This window comes from Falco naumanni, chromosome 1, assembly GCF_017639655.2.
Source record: "Falco naumanni isolate bFalNau1 chromosome 1, bFalNau1.pat, whole genome shotgun sequence".
Lineage (NCBI taxonomy): Eukaryota > Metazoa > Chordata > Aves > Falconiformes > Falconidae > Falco > Falco naumanni.
Genome location: NC_054054.1, coordinates 27,613,320 through 27,640,851, shown reverse-complemented (window position 1 = coordinate 27,640,851; position 27,532 = coordinate 27,613,320). Strand labels below are relative to the sequence as shown.

The 27,532-nt window shown below is 38.8% G+C and overlaps 1 protein-coding gene across 1 annotated transcript; it reads left to right on the top strand.

The window, feature by feature from the left end:
• Positions 1-149: 149 nt before the first annotated feature.
• Positions 150-19,188, top strand: PGM2 (phosphoglucomutase 2). Its single transcript, XM_040587706.1, has 14 exons — positions 150-281; positions 4,829-4,996; positions 5,870-5,976; positions 6,307-6,391; positions 7,660-7,743; positions 9,200-9,393; positions 10,524-10,713; positions 11,414-11,511; positions 13,392-13,572; positions 13,696-13,789; positions 14,608-14,737; positions 17,292-17,481; positions 18,129-18,262; positions 18,789-19,188. Exons 1-14 carry the CDS (start codon positions 210-212, stop codon positions 18,889-18,891), a joined length of 1,830 nt encoding a protein of 609 aa, XP_040443640.1. The 5' UTR covers positions 150-209; the 3' UTR covers positions 18,892-19,188.
• Positions 19,189-27,532: the final 8,344 nt, after the last annotated feature.

Here is a 27,532-nt window from a genome sequence, read left to right as displayed (position 1 = left end):
GCACCGACCCCGGCACCGACCCCGGGCGGGGCGGGGCGGGGCGGAGCGAAGGTGGGGCGGCCCCGGCACGGCCCCGGCCCTGACCCTGACCCGGGCGGGCGGGGCGGAGGTGGGGCGGCCCGGCCCGGCGCGGCGCCGGCGGGCGGGCGGAGCGGAGCGGAGCGGAGCGGGCGCGCTGCGGAAGAGGGAAGGAGCGGGCCGGCGGCGGCATGGCAGCGCGGGGCTCGGCCGGGGACGCCGCGCTCCGCCGCGCAGCCGAGCAGTGGCTGCTGTGGGACAAGGTGAGGGGCGGCGGGGGCGGTGAGCGGTGAGCGGGAGCCGGGCCGGAGGGGGCGCCCCGGCTCCGCAGGGGCTCTGGGGGGCGCCGGCTGGTGCGGTGCCGGGGCGCGGCAGAGGCGGCCGTCCCCTGCGCCCCAAGGCCCTGGCGGCGGGGTGTGCCGAGCAGCCCTCGCTGCCTCGCAGAAACCCCTGTCGCTGGTCCCTTGGGTACTGTCCCCGGCTTCCAGCTGCACCGAGCTGCTGTTGTGCAGGGGCCCGTGCCCTGCCGTGTCGGGGCAGCCGGTTGCCTTAGTTATTAAAGGCAGGAACACGGTGCTGCGTCGTCTGACTCTCAGTATTAACAGCCTCCCGGTACCTCCGTATTTTTGTTGATTAAAATAATGTTGCCAAAAGACACGTAGGCATGCTTCAAAACCACTGGAAAATGCAGAATACATGCTCTCCCCGCTCCCCCCCCCCCCCGCCCCCCGTAGTGTTGCCCACTGCTTAGTGATCCTTACTTAATAAATTAACTCCTGAATCTTCAACATTATTTAGTCTCATGGTTTTTCTCCCCTTTTCTGTTATGATTTATGAATCCTTTAGCACGTGTTACTTCTCTTCCTGTTAAAATACTTAAACATCTTAAGACTTACTTTTGTGTCTTCGGTTTTGGTCTTGACAGCTCTATATGCAGAAGTAAACTCCTTGGTTTTTTATATCCCACATGTCTAAAGAAGTGCCTTGCCATAGTGGTGGTCTGGAAATGCTTATGGAGTTGCTTGCAGCTGCAGTTCCTACTGAGGTGCAGGCCCACATTCGGTATATGTGGTTTGCGTTTTTTGGTTGGGTTTTTTTGTTGGGTTTTCTTTTTTCTTTTTTGTCCCTGCATGTGAAACTTGTTCCTTTGGCTGTATTGGAACACACTGGCCATTGCCCCTGCTCGGTCACTGTAATGACTGCCCAGGGCTCAGCACTGTACAGTGCTCTCTGGGCTCTGTGCAACCTATGTACTTGTTTGGGAAGGGGTATTCTTATTTCAAGATTATCAATAAAAATATAGAATAATTCTTTTTTTTTTAGTATCCTTTCCAGGTTCTAAAGGACATCACTAGAAATACCTCAAGCTTGTTGTGATTCTTCATTAAAGATCATTCAACTGGTTAACTGATCAGTTACCCAGCTGTTTCTATTAATGATAATGCGGTGCCAAACCAGACCTTCTTTGGGGAATGCTAATGTTATGATGTAAGCTGACAGTAAGGTTTTGTGTCTCCCTGCCCACCCACCCCCCCAGTTTAATTGATTTTGAGAATACAGTCTGGTTTTAAAGGGCCTCTTCTTAACTTTTTGACTAACCTTAGTTATATTCCTGTCTTCTGTCCACTCATTTCATTCTAAGCTGGTTATTCCAATTATTTTGTAAAACCCTCTGGAAATGTAATGCAGCATCCCCTATGATATCTTTACTTTTGAAAGGCTAACTCTTTGTTAACGCTTGCATCTGACTCAGTAATAATTGACTAGTTCGCAATACTCGTTGCTGATTGCTCAAAAATAGTGAGCAATTTTCATTTCTGGGGGAGCTGTTATGGGTTTGTATTAACAGAACAATCCAATATAACCCTTGTCCATTTACTCTGATATTAAAAAAAAAAAAAGTTCTTTTTTTGAAGTGTAGAGATAGGTTAATATTTAATGATGATAAGCTACAAGTTTCTTACATGATAATAGTTTGCAAGAGCAAGCTTTTAAGGCTGAAGATGGTCCTGATGACTTAACAGGAAATTTCTACCTAGATGATAATTACTGAGCTTGTTACCAAGCTTCATTACAGTAGTAGTGTATTTTTCATTCTTTCTATTATCAATCATAAAATTATGAATAGAAAGTAGCTTATGTTTTTTTTAAAAAAATAAAACCTGTTTAGTCAGTAGCAGTCCTACTCTAAAACTTTACGGGGGCTCCTACACTGATGAAGCCTCTTTGAGGTCTTCCTGTAGTGTAGATTAAAGTAAATAACTCAAGTATTACCAGGTGATGTTCAAGCGAGATGTAATACTGGATATTAACTCTGTATTAAATCATCTGCCACTGCATTTACAGAAATCAGTGTTCTCATACTCACATCCAGTTATTTGAGAGTAGAAAAAGGGTAACTGAAGAGAACCAACAAGGAAAGCAAAAACCAGCACTTAATTCTACAGATACAACTGGGTTCCTCTTTAGTAGAGATGCTGTGAAGATTTGGGTTTGGCTTTTTATTCTGCTTAAAAAAAGTTTCTGTTTTTTTCCTTAGCTGCATACAATGGCATCATAACAGTCCTAAAATTGAAATGGGAACAGCCTTCTGTATCATTTAAAAAAAAAAAAAAAGGCAAATACAACCATAAATAATTATAACAGTAATTCTGGAAAAATACTTCTGGTATATTAAACAGACTTGAGCCTAGCTTTTACCTTTTTTGTTTGTTTGTTTTGGGGGGCAGAGGGAAGCAGGGAATAACCCAAACAGCTAAATTCACACAATCAAGTTTTCTCCAGCAAATGATGTGGATTGAAACTGTGAGTCTCGGGCAGCTGCCTGGTACGATCATTTAACCAGACCTGAAAAATTGGAGGATCCCTGTAGTGTTACAGTAGATAGCAAACCTGGGAAATTTCTCTATGGTAGTGAGAGCTACAGGATGTTCCTAGTGTCCAGCTGGCCTTGTGTACTGGCATTAGAGCTTCTGCTCTGTGCAACATATATTTAAGCATGTGTGGCATCTACCTAAAGAGGTGCCTGTTTCAGTGGTGAGAGACAACTCAGGTGCATAGAGCTCATGCAGGGCAGAAAAAAAAGGTGACTAGGCAGCATACAAAGCCTGATGCAAAAAATGTCATTCAGACTTTACCTATGAGACATAGGCCTGATACTGCAGCAAAAAGTTCACGTCAACTTTTAAACAGCCTAAACTCAGAATAATTATGCTGACCTATATTATTCTATAATAACATAACATTATATATATTCTTACAGAATATAATTATAATAATACAGAATGTTGTTGAGCCTTCTACAAGGAAACGTCAGTTACAACGTTCTTGGACTGGTAAATTGGTAATTCTTAAACTGGAAATCAGTAATTATGGGGTACCTAATGGCTTATTGCACCCAGGAAACACGTGGTGGGTTTTTTTCTCATTTAACTTATTCTGCATTATATAGTTTACTCATTAGCATCACAAGCTCTGGAGCTTTTTGAGTATTTATTTAAATTATGATGTTTGTCCTGCAGCAGGGGGTACACAGGTCAACAATTAGGGCATCCAGACCCTGGTTTCAGTTTGGTGTGCAGAATGCTTACACATTTGTATGCAAGCTCATTCACTTGTTTACTACAGTTTGTGCTCGGAAGTGTTTTCTGGAGCTGCAGAAAATACTTTTTTGGGTTGGTGGGTTTTTTTGGGTTTTTTTTTGCTTAGGATGATATGCCTTCCCTTGCTGTAAGCATACCTAGGTCATCCAAGAAATAGTACAGTCTCTGACTTCTGTGAGGTTATTTGGTTGACTAGAAATCAAAGCTTCTATCAATTTGGAAATTATAACCTTTGTACTCCAGTGTAAAGTGTGTGTGATCATGGTGAGTAACCTGTGGAGGATGCTGCCTCTCCACATAACCCTGTTGCCTGGTGGCTGGAGTGTGCCATCTGGCTGGCTGGCTCCGCTGTTATCCAGAAATCTTCACATATCCTCTCTTAGTAAGATTGAGAGGCTGGGGATACAGGACTTTGCTAATTCCCAAGTTTGGAAACAGAGTTGAGAACAATAGAGTAGATACAAGCAATATACTAAGGAAAGCAGTGAGGCTCAGAAGGCCTTCGCTGTTCACAGATTAATCTGATGTGGCCTTTTGTCACCACTCTGCACAGCCATTTTATTGAGGAATTCAGCTGTAGTTGCTAGGCTTCCCTCCTGAGGGCTGTGCTTGTTTTTACAACCGTTACCTGCACATACACTGCAAATTGTTATCTTTATCTTCTGACCAGTCTGCTTAGTTTTGCTGCTGCCTCTGGTGTTAGCCAGTCTCAGGTCAAGGTTCTGATTTATTATTTTTTTTAGCTCTACTTATAGAGCTATGGAAGTAACAAATACTTATTAATCATCGGCTTAACTTACTTTTGTATATGTTTAGAGTAGTCTTTGTGTTGTGATGACAAAAGTTCGCTGGACTGTAAAGATGCTTTTTTTTTGTTTGTTTTGTTTTTAAAACCAGGCAGTATTAAAATTAAAGGACATCTTGGAAATCTTTTCACCTGCTAAAATGTGATATATACATGTTGCCTTGACAGCAGTGTTAACTTAAGGAGATAAATCTAAAATAAGTAATACTTGAGATTGTACTGACTTAAAATTAGGAAGATGTAGTAGGAGTTCTGGTGTTCTTGAAGTGGTGTGTGATGTTTTGATACTGAAATAACTCAGCACAGAGAATGGGCAAGAAAGTTCTGTTAAGATGCTTAAGGGTATTAAAAACAAACATACAAACAAAACCTGTTCTAGAATATCTGAATTTTGTGTCTACAGAATCCAAAAACTTCTGCAATAGTGAAGCAACTGCTTGTTGAAGGAAATGCCAGTGAACTGCAGAAATACTTCGGCTCACGGATGGAGTTCGGCACAGCAGGGCTCAGAGCTGCCATGGGAGCAGGGATTTCCCACATGAATGACTTAACTATTATCCAGACAACCCAGGTACTGTGTTCAGCACTTGATCTCACTTAACTGGCTGTATATATAAGCCTCATTTATGACAAGCAAGCAGGTATTCTGTGGAAGTACAAGCTTTTTACTATTCCTCCAGTTTTCAGAAGTCATGTAAATAATTATTAGCTGACTGCTGATCTCTGAAAACAAGCAGAGAGGAGGTATTAAGCCATGAAAATAAGTGATTTTCCATATTTGATTTGCAATTGAATTTATACACAGCTACAGTTAACCTCAAGTGGATCAGTTGGTCCTGATGTAACAACTACCAAAACCCACAAAGGTAGCCAGCATTTGGCTAAGCTTTGTGTATGTTGAACATAAATTTACATAAATGCAGTGAAGCTGCATATATATATATATGCATGTAGGTCCTAAAGTAAATCTACCTGGGGAGAGCATAAAAAATCCCCAAAACTTAAATTCCTGCAGCCTGGAGTGGTGGTGTCTCATGCCCTAAACATGTGTCATTATTAAGAGTGAGATTCAGTAAAAAACAGAGATTTCAGTTAAAACCTGGAATATTGGCGAGTTCTTCTCTTCCTTATTTGAGACCTAACACAGCTAAATCATTTATCATAATCTGTGATTCAGACTGATAGTGTTAACTGTTTCTTTCTCGAGTTGGTTCTGAGTTTTGGAAAAGTACTGAAATGCTGTCCAACTCAGTATATTGATTTGAAGGTTTCTGATATTTCTTGGTGTTTATTGGTCCTAGACAAACTGAATCCTAATCCAGTTCAGTGAGATGTTATGTGTGCTCACCTTTCTGAGATGTCAACATCTTAGCAATCATCTTAATGCAATGATAGATTAAATATCAAGATTGGGTTAATGAATTTAATTTCTTGTTGTCTTTAGGGATTTTGCAGATACCTTGAGAAGAATTTCAGTGACCTGAAAAAGAGAGGAGTTGTGATTGGTTTTGATGCTCGTGCCCATCTTTCCAGTGGAGGTAGTAGCAAAAGGTACTTTTTAGGATTTAAGTATTTTGTGGATATCTTATATGATCCATCATAATTTTATATCTGCCTCAACAGTATTTTCTCTTTCTGTAGAGTGAAGCAAGGTAAGGGATTTATGGTATTTTTGTATTCTGTAAATGCCAAAGCAGTTCTTAGAGTTGTGCTTTGTCTGTTGGCGATAGTGAGGGAACACATTTAAATTGGGTCTGTATAATGATTTGGGGGTTGTTTATAGGGGTTTAGTTTCTTGTTTTTCTTTTTTAAATCAGAGTGTGAAGCTGTGATTGGTGAGAAAATGAATATATTTCCTAGGCATCTTTTCTTCCTGTTTAGGTTTGCAAGACTTGCTGCTAATACCTTCATCAGCCAAGGAGTTCCAGTTTATCTGTTCTCTGATATAATACCAACTCCTTTTGTGGTAGGCTTCTCTATTATATCTTTTTATATACACACAGATTCTGTCAGACATCTTGCATTACTTACATTAAGGAAAACTAGACAAACTGCTTTTAACTTTTTAAGCTGGACCTGCTGTGAACCTCTGCTTATTTAGCTATATTTAGTTTATGACATCCACAGCAAGAGAAAGGAAGAAGCTTAGTGGAATGCCAGTGACAGTGGGATGGATGTGTTTGTATTTATTCTGGCTTTCAGGCATGTTTCTTTCAGAAGACAGCTCGTTGTTTCCAGATTGCTGTGGAGGCTGAAACATACACGCACCGTTAATTTTGTGATTTTTGGTTGGTTTGGTGCTTTGGTTTTGTTTTTCTTTTTGGGGTATTGAATCCAAAGTAGCCTTTTCAAATAGCAGGTGGTTGGAATACACAATGTTGCGCCGGGAGGCTCGATGTGACCGCGTTTTCATCATCAGATCACTAGGTGTCAGTCCTCTAAAGCAATAAAGAAAACCCCTGCCGCTGCACTAAAAACAAGTTTCTCCCGATACCAGTTGCTCCAGTAAAGTGCTGCAAACACAACATACCAGGATGAAGACTTGATATGTAGCATACCTGTATCGACAGAAATTTTGGTAGATTTAGGGTCAGATTCTTCACAGTGCAGCTTAAAGCAGTATTGCAAAACTTGGCGGTTGATTGCATTGGCTGTTAAATAAAGAGCCAGGAGTAGACTCAAACTGGACTTACGGTCACAAACTATGCTATATTTTTCATTCACTCCACCCATGTGGAGCTAATTTATATAAGAGCTCTCTCCCAAACAATTCTTTTCTGAACCACGATGGAGTAATTGCTCCACGGGCTGCTCTCAAAAGGTAGTGTGGATGAGACTGCTGCAGGTGTAGTTCTCTACCCTGTGCAGACTTCTGTCATTACCCCAACAGACTTTGCACCCCTAAAGACCTCTGGTATCTCAGGTCATTCCGCATTAGGCAACACATTCGGTTGCCTTCTATAGAAACCCCACTCTAGAGATCCACAAAGCATTTGATACAACACTAAGAATATATATATAAAAGGCAAAATGCACAGGAAAAAGCAAGGACTCAAGTTGTGCCACATGGGGTTTAGCGGAGCAAGTAAAGCTTCTGCTTTAGAGAGTCGGTCTGTAGGAGTCATATCCTGGCTTTCTTTTCATTCAGCAGTATAGAAGTATTGCATGTGCGTGAGAATAAATAATATAAAATACTTTGCACGTTCCACTTCAGATAACTTTCTCTTGTTACAGCCATACACAGTAACTCATCTGAAGCTTTGTGCTGGAATTATGGTTACCGCTTCTCATAATCCCAAACAAGATAATGGTTACAAGGTATTTCTATACGATCTACTTTCTGGCTCTTTTTCAAACTTTTTTTTCCACGTAGAGACACTAATATTATTGTGTATATCCTATCATCATATAGACCAAATTAGAAGAGATCAAACTATCAATGAGATGTATGTATTTAAAGCTAGTAGCATGTCATACTAATGACATAATTAAAATCTTAGTTCTAAAAAGCAGTACTTCGTGTACTTTGGAACACTTTAAAATATTAACTGACCTCTTTTCAAAAGAATTAATCACTTTTCCAGTTCATGATTTTAAAAGATGTCTTTAGTTTTACAAACACAGAGAATTAAAAATGTGTGAAATCTAATGAGTTGCTTGTACAAGGCATTTTTAATAAATTCCATTAATTTTTTGTAGCACTTTCTTTTTTTTTTTCTTTTTTTTTTTTTTTTTGCTAAATGATACAGTTACCGGTGTGACTTTTTTTTTCTATGACAGAAATCTGCATTCCACTGGAAAAGACATGGCTGAGCTGCCTGTCTGCCAGTCATCCATAGCTGGACTAGTCATATACAGACAGTTTCCGAAATACAAAAATTGAAATTGGGAGATCTTTTTTTGTCAGCTTAATAGAAAAACAAGGCATTAGCAGGAATAATTTCTTGCTGTCTCTCCCTTCAGAACTTCATGTCTCTTTAAAATTGCTTTGTAAAATATTTTGTGTATTGATCTTGATAGCTTGTTTGGATGCTTTATCGACTACTTTTTTCATCAATTTCATTTTTTCTTAATTTTTGATATTTGGATTACATATGTACATGGCCAGTTGCTTTTGTAAAATCTGTGGTCTGTAAACCATCAATAGAAGGAAGTGTGCAAACAACTGTCAAAAAGTAAAACATAGGAAATATACCTCTTTCTAGATGTGTAAACAATTATCAAAAAGGAGAAGACTGCAAGTAATGAACATCTTGACACTTAGTTGAATTTGTGCTTGCTGTTGTGGCAATACTGCTGCTGCAGGCAACTGCAAAATTTTTGTGCCTATCTTCTTAATTTTTTTTTGGTGGGAAATGTGTTTCAATTTTGCCCTTTTTTCCTCTTAAAAATTCTTCAATATATAATGATTATACCTAAAAATCTGGAAGAAGGTATATGAAATAGCATAGGCAAGTTATCAGTCCCAAGCCTGGCAGACAGGTTGATACTGGAATCTTTTCAGTAAATGAGCTGGGTCTTGTTTTGTGTTCCATTATGGATTTTGATATCTTCTGATTTAAAAAAAAAAAAAAAAGGCAGCTGTTTAATAGAACAAAAATGGGATGTGAGAGGAAACATTGAGAATATGAACAGGGGAATACTCTTGGTATAATTCAGCCTAATTTACTGTAATACTTTACCGAGGGTAGTGCACCTTAGCCAACAAAAGAAATAACAATGCTATCCTACAATATTAATGACCAAATATTCCCTTACGCTATTTATTATTTAGGTTTACTGGGAAAATGGTGCTCAGATCATTTCCCCTCATGACAAAGGAATTTCTCAGGCTATTGAGGAGAACCAAGAGCCGTGGTCTCAGGCTTGGGATGACAAACTGATTGACAGCAGCCTACTACTTCATGATCCATATGCCACGGTCAATAAGGAGTATTTCAAAGACATACAGAAACAGTGCTTTCACAGGTAACCGGCGTTAACTCCGTTAAGAGTATGGGTTTTTCCATCAAGTTCAAATTGATGGAAGTCAGGGAGGCCATTATCCTGCCGTGATCCAGTTCTGTCTGTGCCTTCTTGTCACCTTTTGTGGTAGCACTGGCAGCTGCATGCTGACATAGTAAGCCAGTTCATATAGGTGGCCTGGCAGAAATCTAACCCAGCAAAGTGAGCAAGGTTCTGATTATATCATCTCCCTGTATGTGCATGGCCATGCATCAACCGAGTGCCACAGCAAGACTAGGGCTGTGTTGTGTACCTGGGGCTGCGCTGACGCTGAGAGTCCAACAGTCTTAAAATGGGCTGCTAAGAGCGAAGGTGAACCAGGCTGTTAAGCCAGTTCTGGAAGAAGGAGGTCTTGCTCTGTCATTGTAGCCTTGTGTGTGCTCCTGGTGACCTTGGGCACCTTGCATGAGCCTATTCCTGTCACTTGCTCAGTAAAACTTTACTCAGCAAAATCAAGTGCATGTTTTATTTTATGATTAACTCGTAGGATCAGTTTATGGATTAGGCGAGCAGCAACCTGTTAATCTGCTTATTTACGTCAAAATTTTAACCACCAGTAACCGTGTTCTTACTCTTACTAAAAACATAGTCAGGATTACTAGAAAGTTTGGTCTATGTGAGAAATTATGCTGCATTTTCAGAATAGGAGTTGAATGTCTCCTTAGGAGTTTCAATGCATGTTCTACAGTCTCAGGAATGCACTTCATAAAACAGTGCGCTCAAATGAAGCATGCTGCTCTCGGTCCACTGTGATCACAGTCTTTGGAGCTGATTTAAATGCCAGAGTTGGGGATGAAGAGTCTTATTAGGCAGTTGTATTTGTTTTCCACTCACCTCCTTTGAGGTGTGTGCAGTGTACTATCTTACTCCAGTGATTTGCACATACCAGGACACTAGATAGCAAGAGTGACTCATATTGCTGAAAAATGAGGCATAAGACAGTTTTCAAGCAATTACCTTTAAAATCTGACCTTTTTAGTTTATAATTTTAACAGTGATATAGAATACTGTATTGTATCGGTTTCTGAACATAATCAATTTTCTGCAGAATATTCTTCCATATCCAAGTTAACTGTTAATGTGTTTTATTTCAGGAATATAAACAAGGAAACAAACCTGAAATTTGTTCATACTTCTGTGCATGGCGTAGGTCATAAATTTGTGCAGCTGGCCTTCAAGGCATTTGACCTTAGCCCTCCTTTTGCTGTTCCAGAGCAGAAGGATCCTGATCCAGACTTTCCCACAGTAAAGTACCCAAATCCTGAAGAAGGCAAAGGTGTTTTGGTAAATAGAATTATTTTTTTTTAATAGTTCCAATGTATTTCAAATAACGTATCCTTTCTGCCAGTAGTCATGGCTATAAATATTGGTTGATGGTCTATTTTGTTTCTGTTTTCATAGCCTTACATTTAGTGAAGAGTTAGCTGGTATCCTTTCATTGAAATTTTTAACTTTTTGAACCACTTGGGAAGTAATTATCTGTAACTTTAAACTAATTTGTTCTGTGCTTTAACGGAATTGGCAGCATCTGCACGTAGAACAAAGTGATTCAGTTCCTTTAAAAAAATAAAATAATAACAATAAGATCTTCACAGTTGGTTTTGAGAAATTTCTACAATTTACATCTGAAATACAAAGACTAAATTGTTCTGATTCTTCACCAGGAGGCAGCAGGGGAAGTCCTGACAGGTCATTAGAATTTTGGCTGCAAGTATTTCTGTTACACACTGTTACTGAAGGATCTTGTTGAATCTAAATAGTGTTTAACTCAGGCTGAAGAAGTGGAATGATCTAGGTGAAGTTAAATATCCTGACTGTGCTCTACTGCTGCCAGGCTTGAAATTTACTTTTTTGTAGAGACACATCATGATTTTGGGTGTTTGAGATTAAATAAATGGGGAAAATTATTTAAAAACTATAAAGAAAGTGAAAATGTTATTTGGGAGTATTAACACTCATCTCGTCTTGCTTACCACTTTTCTAGACATTGTCTTTTGCTTTGGCTGAAAAAGATGGGGCAAAAATAATTTTAGCAAATGATCCTGATGCTGATCGACTTGCAGTGGCAGAGAAACAAGAGAGGTATGGTAATAAAGAATTGCAAGCCATTTACATTTTTTACCTAAAGGCTAGGTTCATTTGGGAGATTTTTGATACCTGTGTTGCAGAGGAAGATAAATAGTCACATTAGTCAATTTTGGACTGAAAATGTGTAGAAATGAGAGAGGACTGTATGAAGCAGACCACAGTGGGGGCAGCAGGTGAAATGATGATTAATATTAGATACTGTACAGAAACCTGAATAAATACTTGACACTTGCCGTACTTGAGGGATGCACAGAAGCACATGAATTGTTGTGATTGTGCTATAGCTTTTTAAAGGTAGGTTTTCAGGTAGGAATTTTTTACCCAAGACTGATGAATGTTCTTTTATACTATGCTTATTAAATAATTACTTGAATGTTCAGGAGAACCTTTATATAGTTTGCTGATAATCTCAGGAATAGGGAACATCTCTGTTTTTTCATGAGTTCCTTCTTTCTCAATACTGTTAGACCAGACGTTTTTCTAATCAGATGATTTAGGCCTCTCTCACTCAGTTCCCCATTTTTATGCATTCACATCCAGTGATTGTGGATGATGCAAATATTTGAACCTCTATCAGCTACACAAATTCCAAAAACCCAGTAAAAGGACACAATGCCAAATACCCATTTTGCTCACCAGATAATACTTTTTGATCTTGTAGCAGCTTCAAAGGTGGCAGTGTTTTCTTTGGGGTTTTGGGTCTTTTTCTAACTCATTAGCCTCACAGCATGAACTAAGGAGGCTTTTCTGCCATTTGAAGAAGAATGGGCTAATTGGACTCTGCTTGGACAGTGGTAGCTGGAATATCTTTATTTTAATATTTTTGTCCTGTGCCAGCCTCAGCTGGCAATTCACCATTGAGGAAAAAGCATTAAAAGCTTCAGTTTATGCTAGTTATGATGGGTTAAAACAGTTTTTGTCTAAAAACTTACAGCTATCAGAGGCTTGAAGAGGGGATGTTAGTTTATTGTATTTATCACCACTGAGAGCATAGTGCTCTCATTCTGCTACCTCTTTGCTAATTGTGTAGCCAGTCTTAGTTGTCTCCTAACTTCCAGTCCTGCGTCCTTCTCTCAGACTTTTCCTTTAGCTGTTCATACACTAATTGAATATATTAATATAGGCTTCTACAGTATCTGTACTTCTTCTTTGACAGAAACTCCTGCTAGAGCACAGTCTCTTAGAGCTCTTACACTAAGTTGTCACTTTGCATTGCTTTGTGCCTGTTGGCATCAATAAATGCAGGAGACTGAGTCTGCTTCTCTTTCACAACAGGTACTGTTTCTGGAGGTCTTGATTTCTGTCAGTTTGGCAGTGTCTTTGTCCCCTTTTGTGACTGGGAATTTTTGGGTATTTTTGACATCCATCTTTCTTTTTTTCCTTCCATTTTTCTTGTTCTAGCAACATGTCAATGTTAATTATATTTTTTTTTCACCCATTTGAGGTTTTTTCCAATCTTCTCAATGACCATTGATGTATTTGTGATTATATATAAAAGCATTTGTCAGAGTCAACTAAAAGTACTGATCTTAAGAACTGTATTTTTGTGTCTCTGTGCTTGTCTTAATCACGGATTTTATAATTTGCTGAATATTTTTGTTTTACTGAAAATATGCTGGAAATAGCATTGTTTCATCTTTTGATAAATTCAAAAGCTGGTATGTATTATGGAGGACAAAGGTAACCACTTATTTTCGGGGAGGAATTTTTTTGTTTGGTCAAAATGAACACATGACACCTTGTTACTGGTACTTGGATTTCAGGTGCAGTTGTTTGTTAGTATTCATGTATGCAAGAACCAATAGATTATTTTTTTTCCTCCAGTATTATCCTTTGAATTCATACACTTTGTTTATTTTTTTTCCTCTCTCCAGTGGTGAATGGAAAGTGTTTTCTGGAAATGAGCTGGGAGCTCTTTTAGGCTGGTGGATCTTCACTTGCTGGAAAAATCACAATAGGGATACTTGTGCCATTAAAGATGTCTACATGTTATCCAGTACTGTTTCTTCCAAAATCCTGAGAGCAATTGCACTAAAGGAAGGTTTTCACTTTGAGGTAAGCAACGTGACACGTTATTCCATATTCTTTTATACGTTTTCCTATGCAGTGTCATATCTTTGTAAAACATTACTTTTATTTCTAAGGCCTTTCTTTTCCCACCTCTCCTCACTGCTGTAGGAAACACTGACAGGTTTCAAGTGGATGGGCAACCGTGCCAAACAGCTCATGGACCAGGGAAAAGCTGTTCTTTTTGCATTTGAGGAGGCTATAGGTATGAAACGGAATGTTATATTCTGGTATCCTGTAAAATAGTGAAAGTAGTCCTGCTGCAAAAACTGCCAATGTAACGGTGCCCTCAGCACAATAGGTCTATTTCCAGTGAGTAATCAATAATCATCCATTTGGCTGATCGATTTTACTAGTTTTAATCCTGTGTATCTCTGCTTAGCACAGAGTATGATGATGTGAGGAGCTAGATGTATATACCTTCAGTAGCATAGCTATGTAGACTTGGACTGAAAACGCTCTGCAAGGTATTTTAAAAAAACAAACACACATTTTTCAGACTTCAGGTTGAGTCTGTTTACCTGACATTTTTCAGCTGATTTTAAATGTGAATAAAAAGTAAAAAAAATCTCCCAAATTATACTTGTAAACTGGAAAGCCATGAACAAAAGCTGTGAATTCATTAGAAGGAAACAAAAGCTATAATGCTATTTTTGGAGTATGTCAGTACCTGAAAACCAGGGAAAATGTGATTAATTTTACAGATAATTATTGGTGCTACCATGTAAGTGTAATCACATTTGAGACAAAGTGCTATACTTGCTTTGTTCCTGCAGTATGACATTTCTTTTTAACGAGAGCTTCAAAAATGCTCAGGAGCATCTAGCACTGACACAAATCTATCTCTAGCTTGAAATTCCATTAAATGCCTTGCTTGTCAAAATTAACACTTTTTGTTTAACTATAAAATGTCTGTACTATGGTAGTGTGCATTTCTCCTTTAAAAGATGTTGGGTTTATTAACTCCCCATCCCCATTTAATCTCATTTTCTTATAAAAATATATATAATTTTCTTTGTTTAGGATATATGTGCTGTCCTGCTGTTCTGGACAAAGATGGTGTCAGCGCTGCTGTTATAACTGCAGAGATGGCTAGCTTTTTGGCAACCAGGAATTTGTCTTTGTCTCAGCAGCTGAAAGCTGTCTATGATGAGTGAGTTCTCTTAGAATTGTTTAATTTTCAGATTTTCTCCATTCCATGTACTGGGGTTAATAGGGACTCACTAGCAAGCTATAGTATAGGAAGAAATAAAAATTGGGTCCTTGCAGTATTAACACAATTGTGTGTTAATAGTAATTTTCTAGAAAGCGCTCCTGCCTCATGAATATATTTATGACTTGTGTCATTTTAAGGTATTTTAAAAATAATAGTATTACCTTGGTAATTCCCTATTAGTTAATGAGATTTTTGAGGTGTTTTTGTTTGCTTGTCTGAAAAGTTTTTCCCTTTTGGGAAGTTCTGCTCTTGGGTCCTTTTGCAGAAGATTGGCCTGGGTTTTGGCCAGTAGTATTACTGTGTTGTGGACATCATAGTGTCGCCAGCTGCTTCAATGTGCCAGATGCACAAAATTGTTGATTGCAGAATGGGTCTAAGTACCTCTGGCATATTTATGCTACTCATAGAAGCCAGCTTGCTTCTGTCCTGCTTGCAGGGCTACTTGTGATTAAATTAATTCTAGTTGGCTCTAAAATTAAGCTTTTTATGATGATAATCTGTCCTTTTTTTTTTTTTAATGGATAGTAGATGGTGGTTGTTTCTCTTTCTACATGTGAATGAGATTTGAACTGATTATGCAGAAGTGCTGTGACTGTTTTGCCATAACTATTGGCCATATATGGCAGGGTATCCCTTTGAGAGCTTTTAATTCAAGGCACTGCTTTTCTTTTGTTCTTAATGTGTTCATAGACCTACAGAAATCAATAGCAAAGGTGACTACTGGATTTCATGGGACAGACAGTGGTTTTTGTGGGGAGTTTGGGTTGTTTGTTTTAAAGGAGGTAGCAGCACAAGCTGGTTGATACTCTCCACCTCTTCGTGTCTCAGATGCTAACGAAGGAGTGGTGGAACCTGCAGAGACTCGTGGAAGACTCCAGCCTTGGTGCTGCTTGTTTTACCAATCCTCAGAACTCATTTGCATGCAGCACTAGCCATGCTTGTTTAAGAAGGAGTCAAGTGGGAAACACTTGCTAACACACTACATAAATAAATTGTAGGATTTATTAGCTATTGTACGTGGCAGAAGTTTAGGTGTGTTCAAGAAACAGTAATATAAATGCATGGAAGAGGAATGCATACCTAGAGCTGCAAATATATCATCTGACATGAGAAATCCCTGAAGTACTGGTAGCTGGAAGTGTATATTCAAAGAATTATCCTTCTCTGGCTTGCACTTATTTTTTTTAATACTCATTCAGTAAACACCTCCTTCAGGTTGCCCTCAGAATATTTGATGGAGTGGAACTTTGTGTGTCACAGTGCCACTCTTTACGTAACTACTGAAGAGGACTCTAAAAGTCAGAGCTTATTTAGCATAAAAGCAGTCTGTAGATGTACCTCAAAGATGTCACTGCACATAGTCATAGTCACTCTTTGTGGAAAACCTACATAACAGGGAAGGATACAAATCTGCCTTGATTTGATGCTTGATAACTAGAACTGGAGAAGGGGGTCTTGTTTTGTTTTGGGGGGTCATTTTCTGTGTGTTTGATTTTGTTGTTTGTTTGTGGCTAATACAGAGTTGCAGTTTTCTACTCCTTACTCCTTTATTCTTTGTCAGATTTGTCTTGTGGTTGCTGTTGAAATAGAAGAAACTCTACTCTGGGTTGTGGAGGTATAGAAGGGGGATCTTTTCTCAAGGAAACAAATGCAGATTGGGAAAAGGACACTGTCCTAGCAGGCTCATCGCTTCTTTCAATTATAGGATAGGTTTTGGTAATTCCCTTGCTGGATCGTCAAGACTGATTTAACAATTATTGACCTTCAAGATGTCCATTTGGGTATAAACATGACTCCGTTAGGGAACCGTTCAGGTTTCTAGCATGAACATCTTGAATGAAAGATTCTGCCCTTCAGATTTTCTCTGGCAACCAGGATATAATCATCAAGTGTTGCTCTTTAGTAAGAGTTCAATTAAACGACCAGTCTAGGTTTGTATGATTTTCAACTACATGCTGTTCTGAAAAGTCAGTGTTAGCAGGTCATTTGTCTTTGATGCAGATTCTGCGTCGTATTACCTGGCAGCAAACAGAGAAGGTAAAGAGACAATGTTATTTAAACTGTTTGGTTTAGTAGAAACACTTTAATGGGAGAGCAGCTTCTGAAGTGGCATTGGAAAAAACAGTCTAGGATTTGTTTTCCTTGGAGAAGGTCAGCTGTCAAAGTAGCTGTTTAGATGTAGTCTGTTCTCTTCCTCTGATGGTTAGATGTCTTCAAGGCAATGATGACATCTTTTTTTCTTCTCATTTAGCAGTAAAATTTCTTATTTTTAATCATTAAAAGGAAAAGCTTTCTGCACAGAAGTTTCTTTATGTATAATAGGACAATTAAGCTGTTGAGGCCTTTTTAAAATGGTAAGGGGGTGAACTGATGCTGCAGTTGGGTGACTAGGAGTATAGATTCTTGCTTTATAGAAGGTTGTATAATGTGTATGGTGTACAACTCTTAAGAAGAACACTGCTTCTTCAATTCATTAGTATTGTCTTCACAGATATGGCTTCCATGTTACCAAAGCTTCATATTTCATCTGCCATGATCCTAAAGTTATTCAACAGCTTTTTGACAACCTCAGAAATTTTGATGGAAAAAACACATATCCAAAATCTTGTGGTAGATTTAAAGTTTCTGGAATAAGGGATCTAACTACTGGGTATGACAGCAGCCAGCCAGATCAAAAGGCTGTAAGTATATTTTTTAAAAAATTATATATAAATCATGTAAGTATGTATATACATATATAAAAAAATGTATGAATGAAAAACTCTAACATTATGTTACATTCTGAGTCTTAAAACAAGTTAGATTGGGATAATTGTTTTGCCTTGGTGGGAGGAAATGAAGGTTTGGGGAGAGTGGGAGGGTTGGGGTTTTTTGATTGTTTTGTGGTGGTTTTCCTCTCCAAGTTGACAGTCTGTAAAGGGCGGTAAGAGGATCTTGCTGTCTTGCTACAGCAATCTTGCATTATTTTCTTTAAAGTGCAACTAAAATTCTCTGTGGAGATGTGGCTTGGTTTCTTTAGTTTTCCACAATCCGTGTTTCTTTTCCTCCTGAGAAATGCCATCACAGAGCAATTTCTGTTTGCAGTAAAAATGTTGACTAGACTTGAAGTGAGCTACCTAGAAGTAATATGCTGCTACCAGATTCTAGGTTGAGGGTAAGGCTGTCATTTGCCTATTGTGGTCTCAAGACTACGATGATGAAGAAAACAGAACAAAGCTTAATTTTAGCTGATCCTTTAGTGATATGACATCAAGTCATCCGTTTTGTCTTGAATTTGTTATATGCAGTCACTGTCCAAGCTTCTAAAAATTATTCATACTATTTATAGATACTTCCCACTAGTAAAAGTAGCCAAATGATAACATTCACTTTTGCTAATGGAGGAGTGGCCACAATGCGAACAAGTGGGACGGAACCAAAGATCAAATACTATTCTGAACTTTGTGCACCACCTGGAAACAGGTATTGTCACGTACAGCAGTGAATTCTGTGTAATAGGGGCTGTGTGGCTTTTTGGTATTGTTTTGGTGGGGAAGAGGCTCTCTATGATCAAGTAGTATTACTACAGTCATTATTTTAAGCTTTATGCAAATGCATTGCCTCAATTCTGCAAAATTTGTTGACGCCGTCTTGTCACTGAAATCCCTTTGAACTTGGTTTCACATTCAGTAAAAACAAGAATCAAGAAAAACATTCTGCCTTAAATAGAAGTAAATACATTCACTGTCTTTTTACATACACAGTTGCTTTAAACTTATTAAGTGTTCTAATATATTTTAAACTGTTTTATGTTTAGTAATTATATCCTTGAATGATAGCCTTATTTTCATTACATAAGTTAATAATTACTTATCTTTAAGACTATATGATTTCCAAGGCTTTCTCACAGATGAAAATTAATCTGAAAATACTATATAAGTATAAAAGTTACATTTCTAATCACAGACATCTAGTAACAGAATGTATTTGTGTGGATTTTGTTTCTCAGTGATGTTGAAAAGCTGAAGAAGGAACTAGATGAATTGGTCAACGCTCTTGAAAAACACTTCTTTCAACCAGAAAAAAATAATCTTCAACGAAAGACTGAGTAAAATAGCAATATTACTACCTTCATTGATTTTTACAGCATTATAAGTGCATTATTTAAGAAATAAGGATTTTTAGGACCAAACATCTGAGAACTCAAACTAAAAAGACTTCTGCTTTTATTAAGAGTTATTCTGGGTTCTCTTGGATCTAGTATCTTATGTTGGAAGGAAAGTACCTTTACCCTTAAAGGACCAAAAAACCCCAATCAGTTAAACTGAAAGCTTTATGAACTAAAAGTTGACTGCAAATATATTTCAATCAAAACTTGTTTTAATTAAATATTATAAGTAATATCCTGATTTCTGAAATGCAGCCTGTTTTGTGGGGACTTTTATTTCTCTTCTGTGTCTGTAATCTTACAATACTATGCAATTTTACCTAGCTTTAGATTTACAAAGCAAGTTTTTCTGTTAATAAGAAGTGATGAAAGCCTGAGGTGAGACTTTGATAAACTTGGGGCAAATGTTTCAGAAACAGTGATCTTTCTTGGGGATTTTGGCCCAAATAAACAAGAAACTAACAGTGAATTTGCTGAAGATCTACTTGGTGTGGGACTATGCATCATAAACCAGGTTAGAGATACTAAGTGTACTAAACTGCCTTTTAATACCATGGACATACTAAGATAATGTTTCTACATACAGCAGGTTTCTGTTGCCTCTTTGAATTAAACATAATTAGTTCAATACATACCCAAATCTCAGAGCCTGTTATACTGTATGCTACCATGACTTGGTGTGTGTAACTCTGCATGTCTAATTTAGAGCAGAAGTTTCCATTTTATTGCATGCTATTGTCTGCATTTGCAGAGCCTGAGAGGGTTATTTGGAGGTTAGCCTTTGACTTTAATACAAGGGGTTTCTGCATTTTCAGTACTTGTTTGGGATATCAGTGTAGCTCTAACAGCCCCGGTACTTCTTGGGTAAAGAAAGCTCTTTGCCAGAATTGCTTCTGGTATCCCATGGAGAATGACTAGTTGCCAGACCAAGCATAGGTCAAGTTTAGCAAATTATTCATGAAATAACAAACTTGCTATTCTGTCCCCAGTAAATACTAGCTTACTGTGTTAGCTAAGATGGTAAGCAATGAACACTGGATGCCTGCTTTTACCTTAGAGACCTCAGAGTTACCATCGGAGGATGCATGGAAAGGAGTAGTCCCTGCATTCTGTGGCTGTCGCATCTGTTTTTCTCGGCTGTGCAGAGCCAAAGGCAGTATCTAAATCATGCATATTGAGGTCCATCTGTGTGGCATAGAAAATTAACCTCAAAATAATGTAATAAGAAGGGAACTGAGGAAACAGAATATGCTGTTTATCAAATCCTAGTCCTTTAAGAATAAAACTAAAAAGATGGGTTATTAGTTTGTGGAGAAAGTGCTTGCGCACACCTTCCGCTTTTCTGCTGCCGTTTCTCTTATACTAAACCAAAGATGAGACAGTTTTTTATTGATATGTGTTTATTTGGTGCCTTGAATAGTGCAGTCCATACTCTTAAATAGGACCATAGAGGTTACTGAATGTAGTAGTAACTGTGAAGGGAATCTCAATACTGACTTCAGTGCAGTCAGCTTTGTCACATTGGATGAAACTTCTACACCTATAAACTCCCACTGTCCTTTCCTTCTGAAAAGAAATTTTAAGAACTAATTAAAGACTTAAATTAAATACATAGCAATTTAGACTTTTTTTCTTGCATGTTAAGTGTACTAAACCAGTGCATTTGGCATGTTCTAAACCTGAACTGATGCTCAAAAGGAAAGTAGAACTACTTAAGACACTGAGATAGATTGATCACCAGTCCCTTTCCACTTGACCTTGTGGCAGAAAAGTCTATTAATCTGGGGTGGGGTGGTGGTTCTAAATAAAGAAACTTTTTTAAAATGAAATCTGAAGGCAATGTTACCAGTCTTAAAATGTTGGGGTTAGTAATCTTATCTTTGTCCCTGGAAGTATTTTGAGAGTTCAAAGTCCAACTCATGCCTTATCATCTAGAGCTAAGATGGGGAGGGATTTCAAGACCATCCATAAGAGGAGGGCATGAAAACAAGGATCTATTATTAAGGAATTAAAATGACAACTTTAGGTTTTTACATAGTCCAAATCTGAAGTACTTATAGTAGATGTTACCATGTTCTGTTTCCTCTGCTTCCTCAGTACCTGGGAGGCCTGGAATAACAGGTGTGTGGTACAAATCTGTGAGACCAAGTATAAGATGGTGCTGACACATCACAGAAAAAAGCATGCACCTGGGGTTCTGAGGTTTCTGTGATGTTTCAATGTGGCAAGAGCTAAGAAGAGAAATCAAGCCAGGAATCCTACCCGCTGCTCCCTAACCCTGCTATTGCAAAGGTTCCTCTTTTCTTCTTTCCCCTGCCCCTCAGCACGTGAGGTCCTGCTTTCCTTCATTTGTGATGAGGCAGCAGGGAGATGCTGAAAGAAGAAGGTAAGGGGTAAGATTAAATTGAGATAACGTGGAGATTGCATCCTCGTGTGCTCAGGTAGGAGAACAGTGCTGAAAGGAAATAGCTCCCATGTGCTATTGCTCTTTTACACATTGATTAAAAGATCAAGAGGATGAGAAGCAGAGTGGAAGATTGGGGCACGTGATTCTCCAAACTTTACCTTAATTTTTTCACTCTGCCATTCCCAGCAAGACCCTTTCTATGTGGAACATCCTGCCTTGAAGGAATGCTGCCTTTTGGGCGTGTGGGATAACTGTTGATGCAAGGTGTCATGTTCAGCTGCAGCATCAGTTCTGGCAGAATTAGGAAAAGGATGAAGCTTCCAGGAGAAAAGGAATCAGGTTTGCTATCTGTAAATTATGACTGACTTACATTCACAACCAGAGCTACATACTTGTTATAAATGCAAAACTTCAAGGCTTTAATTTTCTTCCCAGAACTCAAGTTCTCTATCCTTGTTATTTTCAATACAACTTTAAGATTGCACTGGTTATGCAGCTGGGTGTGGGGAAAGAACCTCTTGAAAAGCTTAAGAAATTTCTCTGTGTCATGATGGGAGTGATGCATGTGCCATCTGTATTCAGCTATGACTTGTTTCACTCTGCATGCAGATGCAGTTGGTTCTTCAAGGAATAGCACTCTTTATCTGCTGGCATTGGGCTTTTTGGCTTCTGGGTAGTAATCTGCTGCAACAAATCACTGTCACTACTGGCCTGGCACATACACTCCTGACTGTCTGTGCCTGTCTCTAGCCCAGAGTCAAGTTGCGGGGAGGAGGGGGAGAGACAGGCATGTGGTCCCCAGAATAGAGGAAGGGGCCTTATTTCAGTGTACTGGCTACATGAGAAATGGGAGGATGAATGTTGGGATTTTGCTAATGATTCCTCTCTCTAGGAAATCTGTCTGTGTTCAGCCTTAGCCAAGTCTGCCAAGGTGCTTCACGCTTGAGGGGTGCTAAGGAGAACTGGACAACCTGGTCTATCACTCACATTCCTGTGGGTTTCTGCTGAGCTGTTGCCATTATTTGCGGATCATCTACATGCATTACTTACTACTGCTGTCCTGCCTGGAGATCTCCTTAGGGATGTCATCTCTCCTAGGAGCAGGCAGTCCCTGGTAGTGCTGGGGTGGATGAGTAGATGGCTGGTTCTGGTAACATGCTGATAGTAGGGCCATGATGATGTGGCAGACCCTATTGTCACTGTCTTCACCATTCTCCTTGTTTACACTGTTAGAGGGAATGTCCTCATCCCTCTCTCATCTTCCACCTAACTGATCCCCTAAACTGGTTACCTATACCAGGTACTGGTACAGCAAGATCACGATTTATTGTCATCAGGCTGAGAACCCCTTCTTTTTAGGTTATACAGAGGGTCTTATGGACCAAGTGAATATGGTAAAAGGCAAGCCAGAAGGGCCTTTATAGCCATCCCACAAAGGCCGATGAGAGATTGAGTGTTGTACACTGAGCGGATGCAATTGAACAACTCTGCAAATGTCTTAGAAGTCTGGCAGCACATCCAGCAATGAGCTGATGTATACAGAGACATCCTTAAGATGGCTTTAGAGCATCCGCAGAAACAGTAGAGATATAGTCAAGATGATGACCCAGTCTCTATCGTTCTGTCTTCCCGAGGACGAGGAATTTACTTGCTCTATTCCCTGTTCTGTTCCAAACAGAAGTTCACAACTTTGGGTGAGGGGAACAAAAAAAAAAAAAAAAAAAAAAACCAACACAGTGGTTTATCAAGCTGATTGAACAATCATGACAGACTGCAGAATTACAAGATGAAACTTGTTGTTGCTGGAGTCTTTACTAACCTTGCCTTGCATCAGAGAAAGAGGATCTAGAACTGAAATAAAGAACCGAAACAAAGGCAGTACGAGTATACCAAAGAGAGAAGTTAGTGGTGTGTTTTGGAATTGGTGTTTAAACTACAGCTTCTTCACAGCTGGTCTAATTTCTCCATCAAAGCATTGTGTAAGATGATGAAGCCAATTTAGAGATTATTAGTCTCAGGGTGGATGTTAAAAACCCAGAACCATGTAATTTGTGAATAACCAGCCTTGAACTGGGAGCAGAGGCACTAATATTTTATCCAGAAATGGGAATTGCTATGACTAGAATAAAGAATGCTCACAGCCCAGACTGAACTCAAGTGTATGGGAACCCCTGGCTACTCCTATAGAAAGACACATCCCTCTTACCAAAACCATTTAAAATGAGCCCTTTTTTGTAACAGGTGAATACATGTAATTCCAATGAAAGCTGTAAACGTTCAATCCTGTAGGGAATCATGCCTATGGGGCTAGGGGGGAAAATGCCTCTAGATCGAGAAGAACTTAGTACTAAAAACTCTGACAAAACCCCTCAAAATATAGTAATGCTTTAAGAGTAGACTGATGGGCTTCACTTGAAAGTTATTAGTTTGTTTACTAAGTCATGACTTAAATCCACCCCTGAATTTTATTTTTTTCAGTAAACTTATGAAACAGTTTGGGTGGAAGGAAGTAAATACAATTCATCTTCCTTACAGGCTGTGAACTTAGTCCACAGAATATTATGAAAAACGCAAGTATTGTATTTAAGTTGCAGAAGGATTTGTTTGAGGTTTTGCTGCTTAATAGCACTTCATATAAGGATAAATGGAATTCACTATTAAAGAATATTAAATATATAAGCAATTAGTTTCATATTGTACAAGTATGCGCTTGAATCTGTAACTAATTCACCTACAAAGTTTCTGTAAATTAAGTTTCCGTCTCGCTGTTGCTTTTCAAAGTTCCAGTGATTGTGGGTTTTGTTTTAACACACTGACAACAAGCAAATCTTTTATCCTTTTTTAATAGTCCCTGCAAATAGCAACATTAAAATTATATTAAATTAGAGTTTGTTAAGCACCAGCATAAGTTTTTACAAGGTCAGGGACTTCCAGGATTCTGTGGCTGAAGGCAACTGGATTCCATACATAAATCTAAAAATCTAAAAATTAATTGTAAATAAAAATAATCACCAACAAAACTGTTCTCTGCCCATAAATACAAAAGTAATCAAAGATAATTAAACTAAGCTGAATTGCTTTCATTCATCATATTTCTTTGCACTACATAAGTACACAAATTCATCAAGGATGGTATTTTTGCTCAACTTCCAAGAGGAAGCCAACATTTCTCTGTTGTACAGCAACTGAAATGAGGTTGTGCACCATCAGAACACTATGCATAATGGGATCAGCCTATTAAACTGTCCAATCATATCCTAACACCCACCTAAATAAAATGGAATACAAATGATGGCATAGCAACAGCAGCTTCCAAACAAAAGGAAAAGCTTAAAATACTCACACAATCACTGGTAAGTGATTTTCAAATGTATTTATGGGAATGAAGGGAGGGAGGATTAATCATGACATCTGAAATGCACAAAAACAGAGGCAGCAGCAGGCAGGATCTGTAAAAGCAGCTCAACTCTTTTTTGATTCTTTACGCGATCAGTGATAACAGAAAACCTCTTGTCTATGATCATTAATGTTGCTGGTATGCTTTCCTACAGCATATGAAGTAGGCAAACGTGTTGTAATAACAGTTATTCAAATTTTGTTTATGAAATGTCTGGAACTATATATAAATAGCATCTGGAGATACAGTATCATTGGATAAGAATGTAGTACTTCATCCAGAGCTCACTTAAGTCGAAGGACTGCCAAACAGTTAGTATCATGCCCTTAATAAGGTACTAAACAGATTTAAGAGAAACTTGGGCTGTTTTATAATAGCAATAGAAATTCATCATTATAGGTAATTCAGAGGGAAAAGCACAGAGGCTTATAATTCAACTGAAACACAATGTAGGTGCCCACATTCAAATTCGTAGTTACTGCTCGACTGCTGCCCAACTTGGAGCAACTTGAACTCTGAAAGCATCTAAAATTGCCCATTTGCCTCGTAATACTTCAAAGGGTAAATCCAGAGTCGCAGCAGCCCCTATTTCTGCCCTTACCCATGGCCAGGCACATTCAGCCTAAATTTGTACTGATCTGCAATCCTACCCCAACTGGGATCAAGTGAGTAGATGCTTCTCCTCCTTAGCCTACATGAGAGGCTTCATTGCTTACATGTTCTCATAGCATGCCTGATATTAGCTTGTGAATTCAAGTTCTATGCAAAAGGCATGGTGGGGTTTTCTTTGTTTTATAGTGGGATTGGATAAAGAAATAATGGTTAAACTGGTGTTCTTTTATAGATCATGGTTCCAGGATGTATAAAGCCCAGGCTGATTTTCCTCCTCAGTCTGAAGAATTTAATGTGATAGTAGTATGTTTTAGCTAACAGACTACTGTAAAGAAAAACTAGCCTGTGAAGGAAAAAAGATCAGAGATCTACTGTTTCAGAAAATCAAAAATTATTAGGAAGTCTAAAGCTCAGGGCTTTCACCTGAGCACAGGGATTCCAGCCCCTGGAACGCATGCAAGTGTTCCCTTTTTAGGGACTGGAACGTAAGACCCCTGTTCTGGTTTCTCCTTCCCCCACCCACCCACCCACCCCAAGTCATAGTTTTCTCAGGAAGCAGAGATAAGGAATGCTGTCCATTGCAGCCTGGAGGCTGCTGATAACTTTCAGGGAAGGCAGGCTGAACACTCTCAGGCAGAGTAGAAAACAAACTACCTTCCTGCATGCTGGTTAAACAGACATAAAAGACAGAGTGCCCTGCTTGTTCTTCAAATAAAGCACCTAAATACTTGTCTTCAGGTAAGTGTGGATGTTGAATCATGGGAACCACACCTTGCAGACCTGCCTGATAGGTGTGAAAACCAGAAAGAGGTGACTATACGTACAAGCCCATCTTCTCCATTTCTGTATCACCTTATGTAACTCATGAGCTACATAACACTAAAATACCCTTCTACTTCAAGAACAGACCATGAAGAGCAGTTGCAGCTTTACCGCATGGCTATTCAGAAGCACTCTTTTGTCCCATGAGAGTTGGTTTTTTCCCTTGTTATCACCACTGGCACCAAAGTGTGTTCATACATAAACACACTTTGTTTCATCTCATTCAGCTTTAAACTCTTTCTTGTGCATTGTTTATAAACTGTCTCTGCAAACAACTTAATTTCCATCATAGCACTGTTCTAAGTTTGTATGACCAGCACTGAAATGAATGGTTACATACATGTACACTGCTGAAGACGGTGGAGTTTCCTCCAGATGCTCACTGTGACCTGTCTGTTTCTTCACTCTATCTCATTAGTAATACGTTGTTCTCAAATACCTTCTAAAACCGTTGACAGATCTTGTGTTTTTATTACTTGGATTTTTTATCAGTTTTAATTAAAAAGCAAAATATCCTAAAATAAAATTATCACCGAATGTTGCAAATGTTATACTAAAATTTCCTTTCTTTTTGAGGCACATAGATAGTACATTTTTACCACACCTTACCAATAAGCATTATAGAAATTGGCTGGATTGAACTGTTCCTGAATAGTTTTTCAAGGTGTTTGCCCAATACAAATACTTCATGTTTGTCTCCTATTAACTGTAAGGAAGTATTTTATATCTACCTGAATGAAAAAAGAGGACTTTTCCCAACATTAGAGGAAATGGTGCTATTAAACCAATACAAGTGTAGTTCTTATCCAAGGCATTTCACTTTGCTTATAAAATACTGTATCAGAACATGAGTAATTTGACAAAAAAAACCCTGCCAGGCAAAGAATTAAAACCTATGAGCCAGAGATAACAAGAAAAATAATAGTGGGCGCCATGAATGAGTTCAAGCACAGTCTCATTTCTTTCCCAGCTATCAAAGAGGAGGAGGAAGAAAGGATTCATAGCATTCTAGTATTGACTTCTGTTATCCAAAGATCACCCCAAGCAGCAAGAATTAGTCCTGTAGGATCCTTATCTGTTTCATTATCACCTTCTGGAGGCAACAGTGAAGCAGTAAAGAAAATCTTCTTAAGCTCATTGGTTGGTAATTGGGAATGCATGAGCCCCGGCTGAAGTGCAGGAGCTGTCTGGGTGGGGACTGAAGTTCACCATCTTCTAGAACACGATTACCAGAGGCCTGCAGTGCTTAGGGCAGCAGGGTTAAAATGAGCAAAAGAACACACTTGTCTCAGATACTGTGTTTGGTGGGTCATAACTGGAATAAGAGCATTGTCCTTAGCTGTGATG

Bases quoted from the DNA above. Each gene is read 5' to 3' on its own strand.
- PGM2 (XM_040587706.1), top strand. From the start codon at position 210: ATGGCAGCGCGGGGCTCGGCCGGGGACGCCGCGCTCCGCCGCGCAGCC. The intron at 5,977-6,306 runs GTACTTTTTAGG...CTTCCTGTTTAG, and splicing joins AGTGGAGGTAGTAGCAAAAG to GTTTGCAAGACTTGCTGCTA. The intron at 7,744-9,199 runs GTATTTCTATAC...TTTATTATTTAG, and splicing joins AACAAGATAATGGTTACAAG to GTTTACTGGGAAAATGGTGC.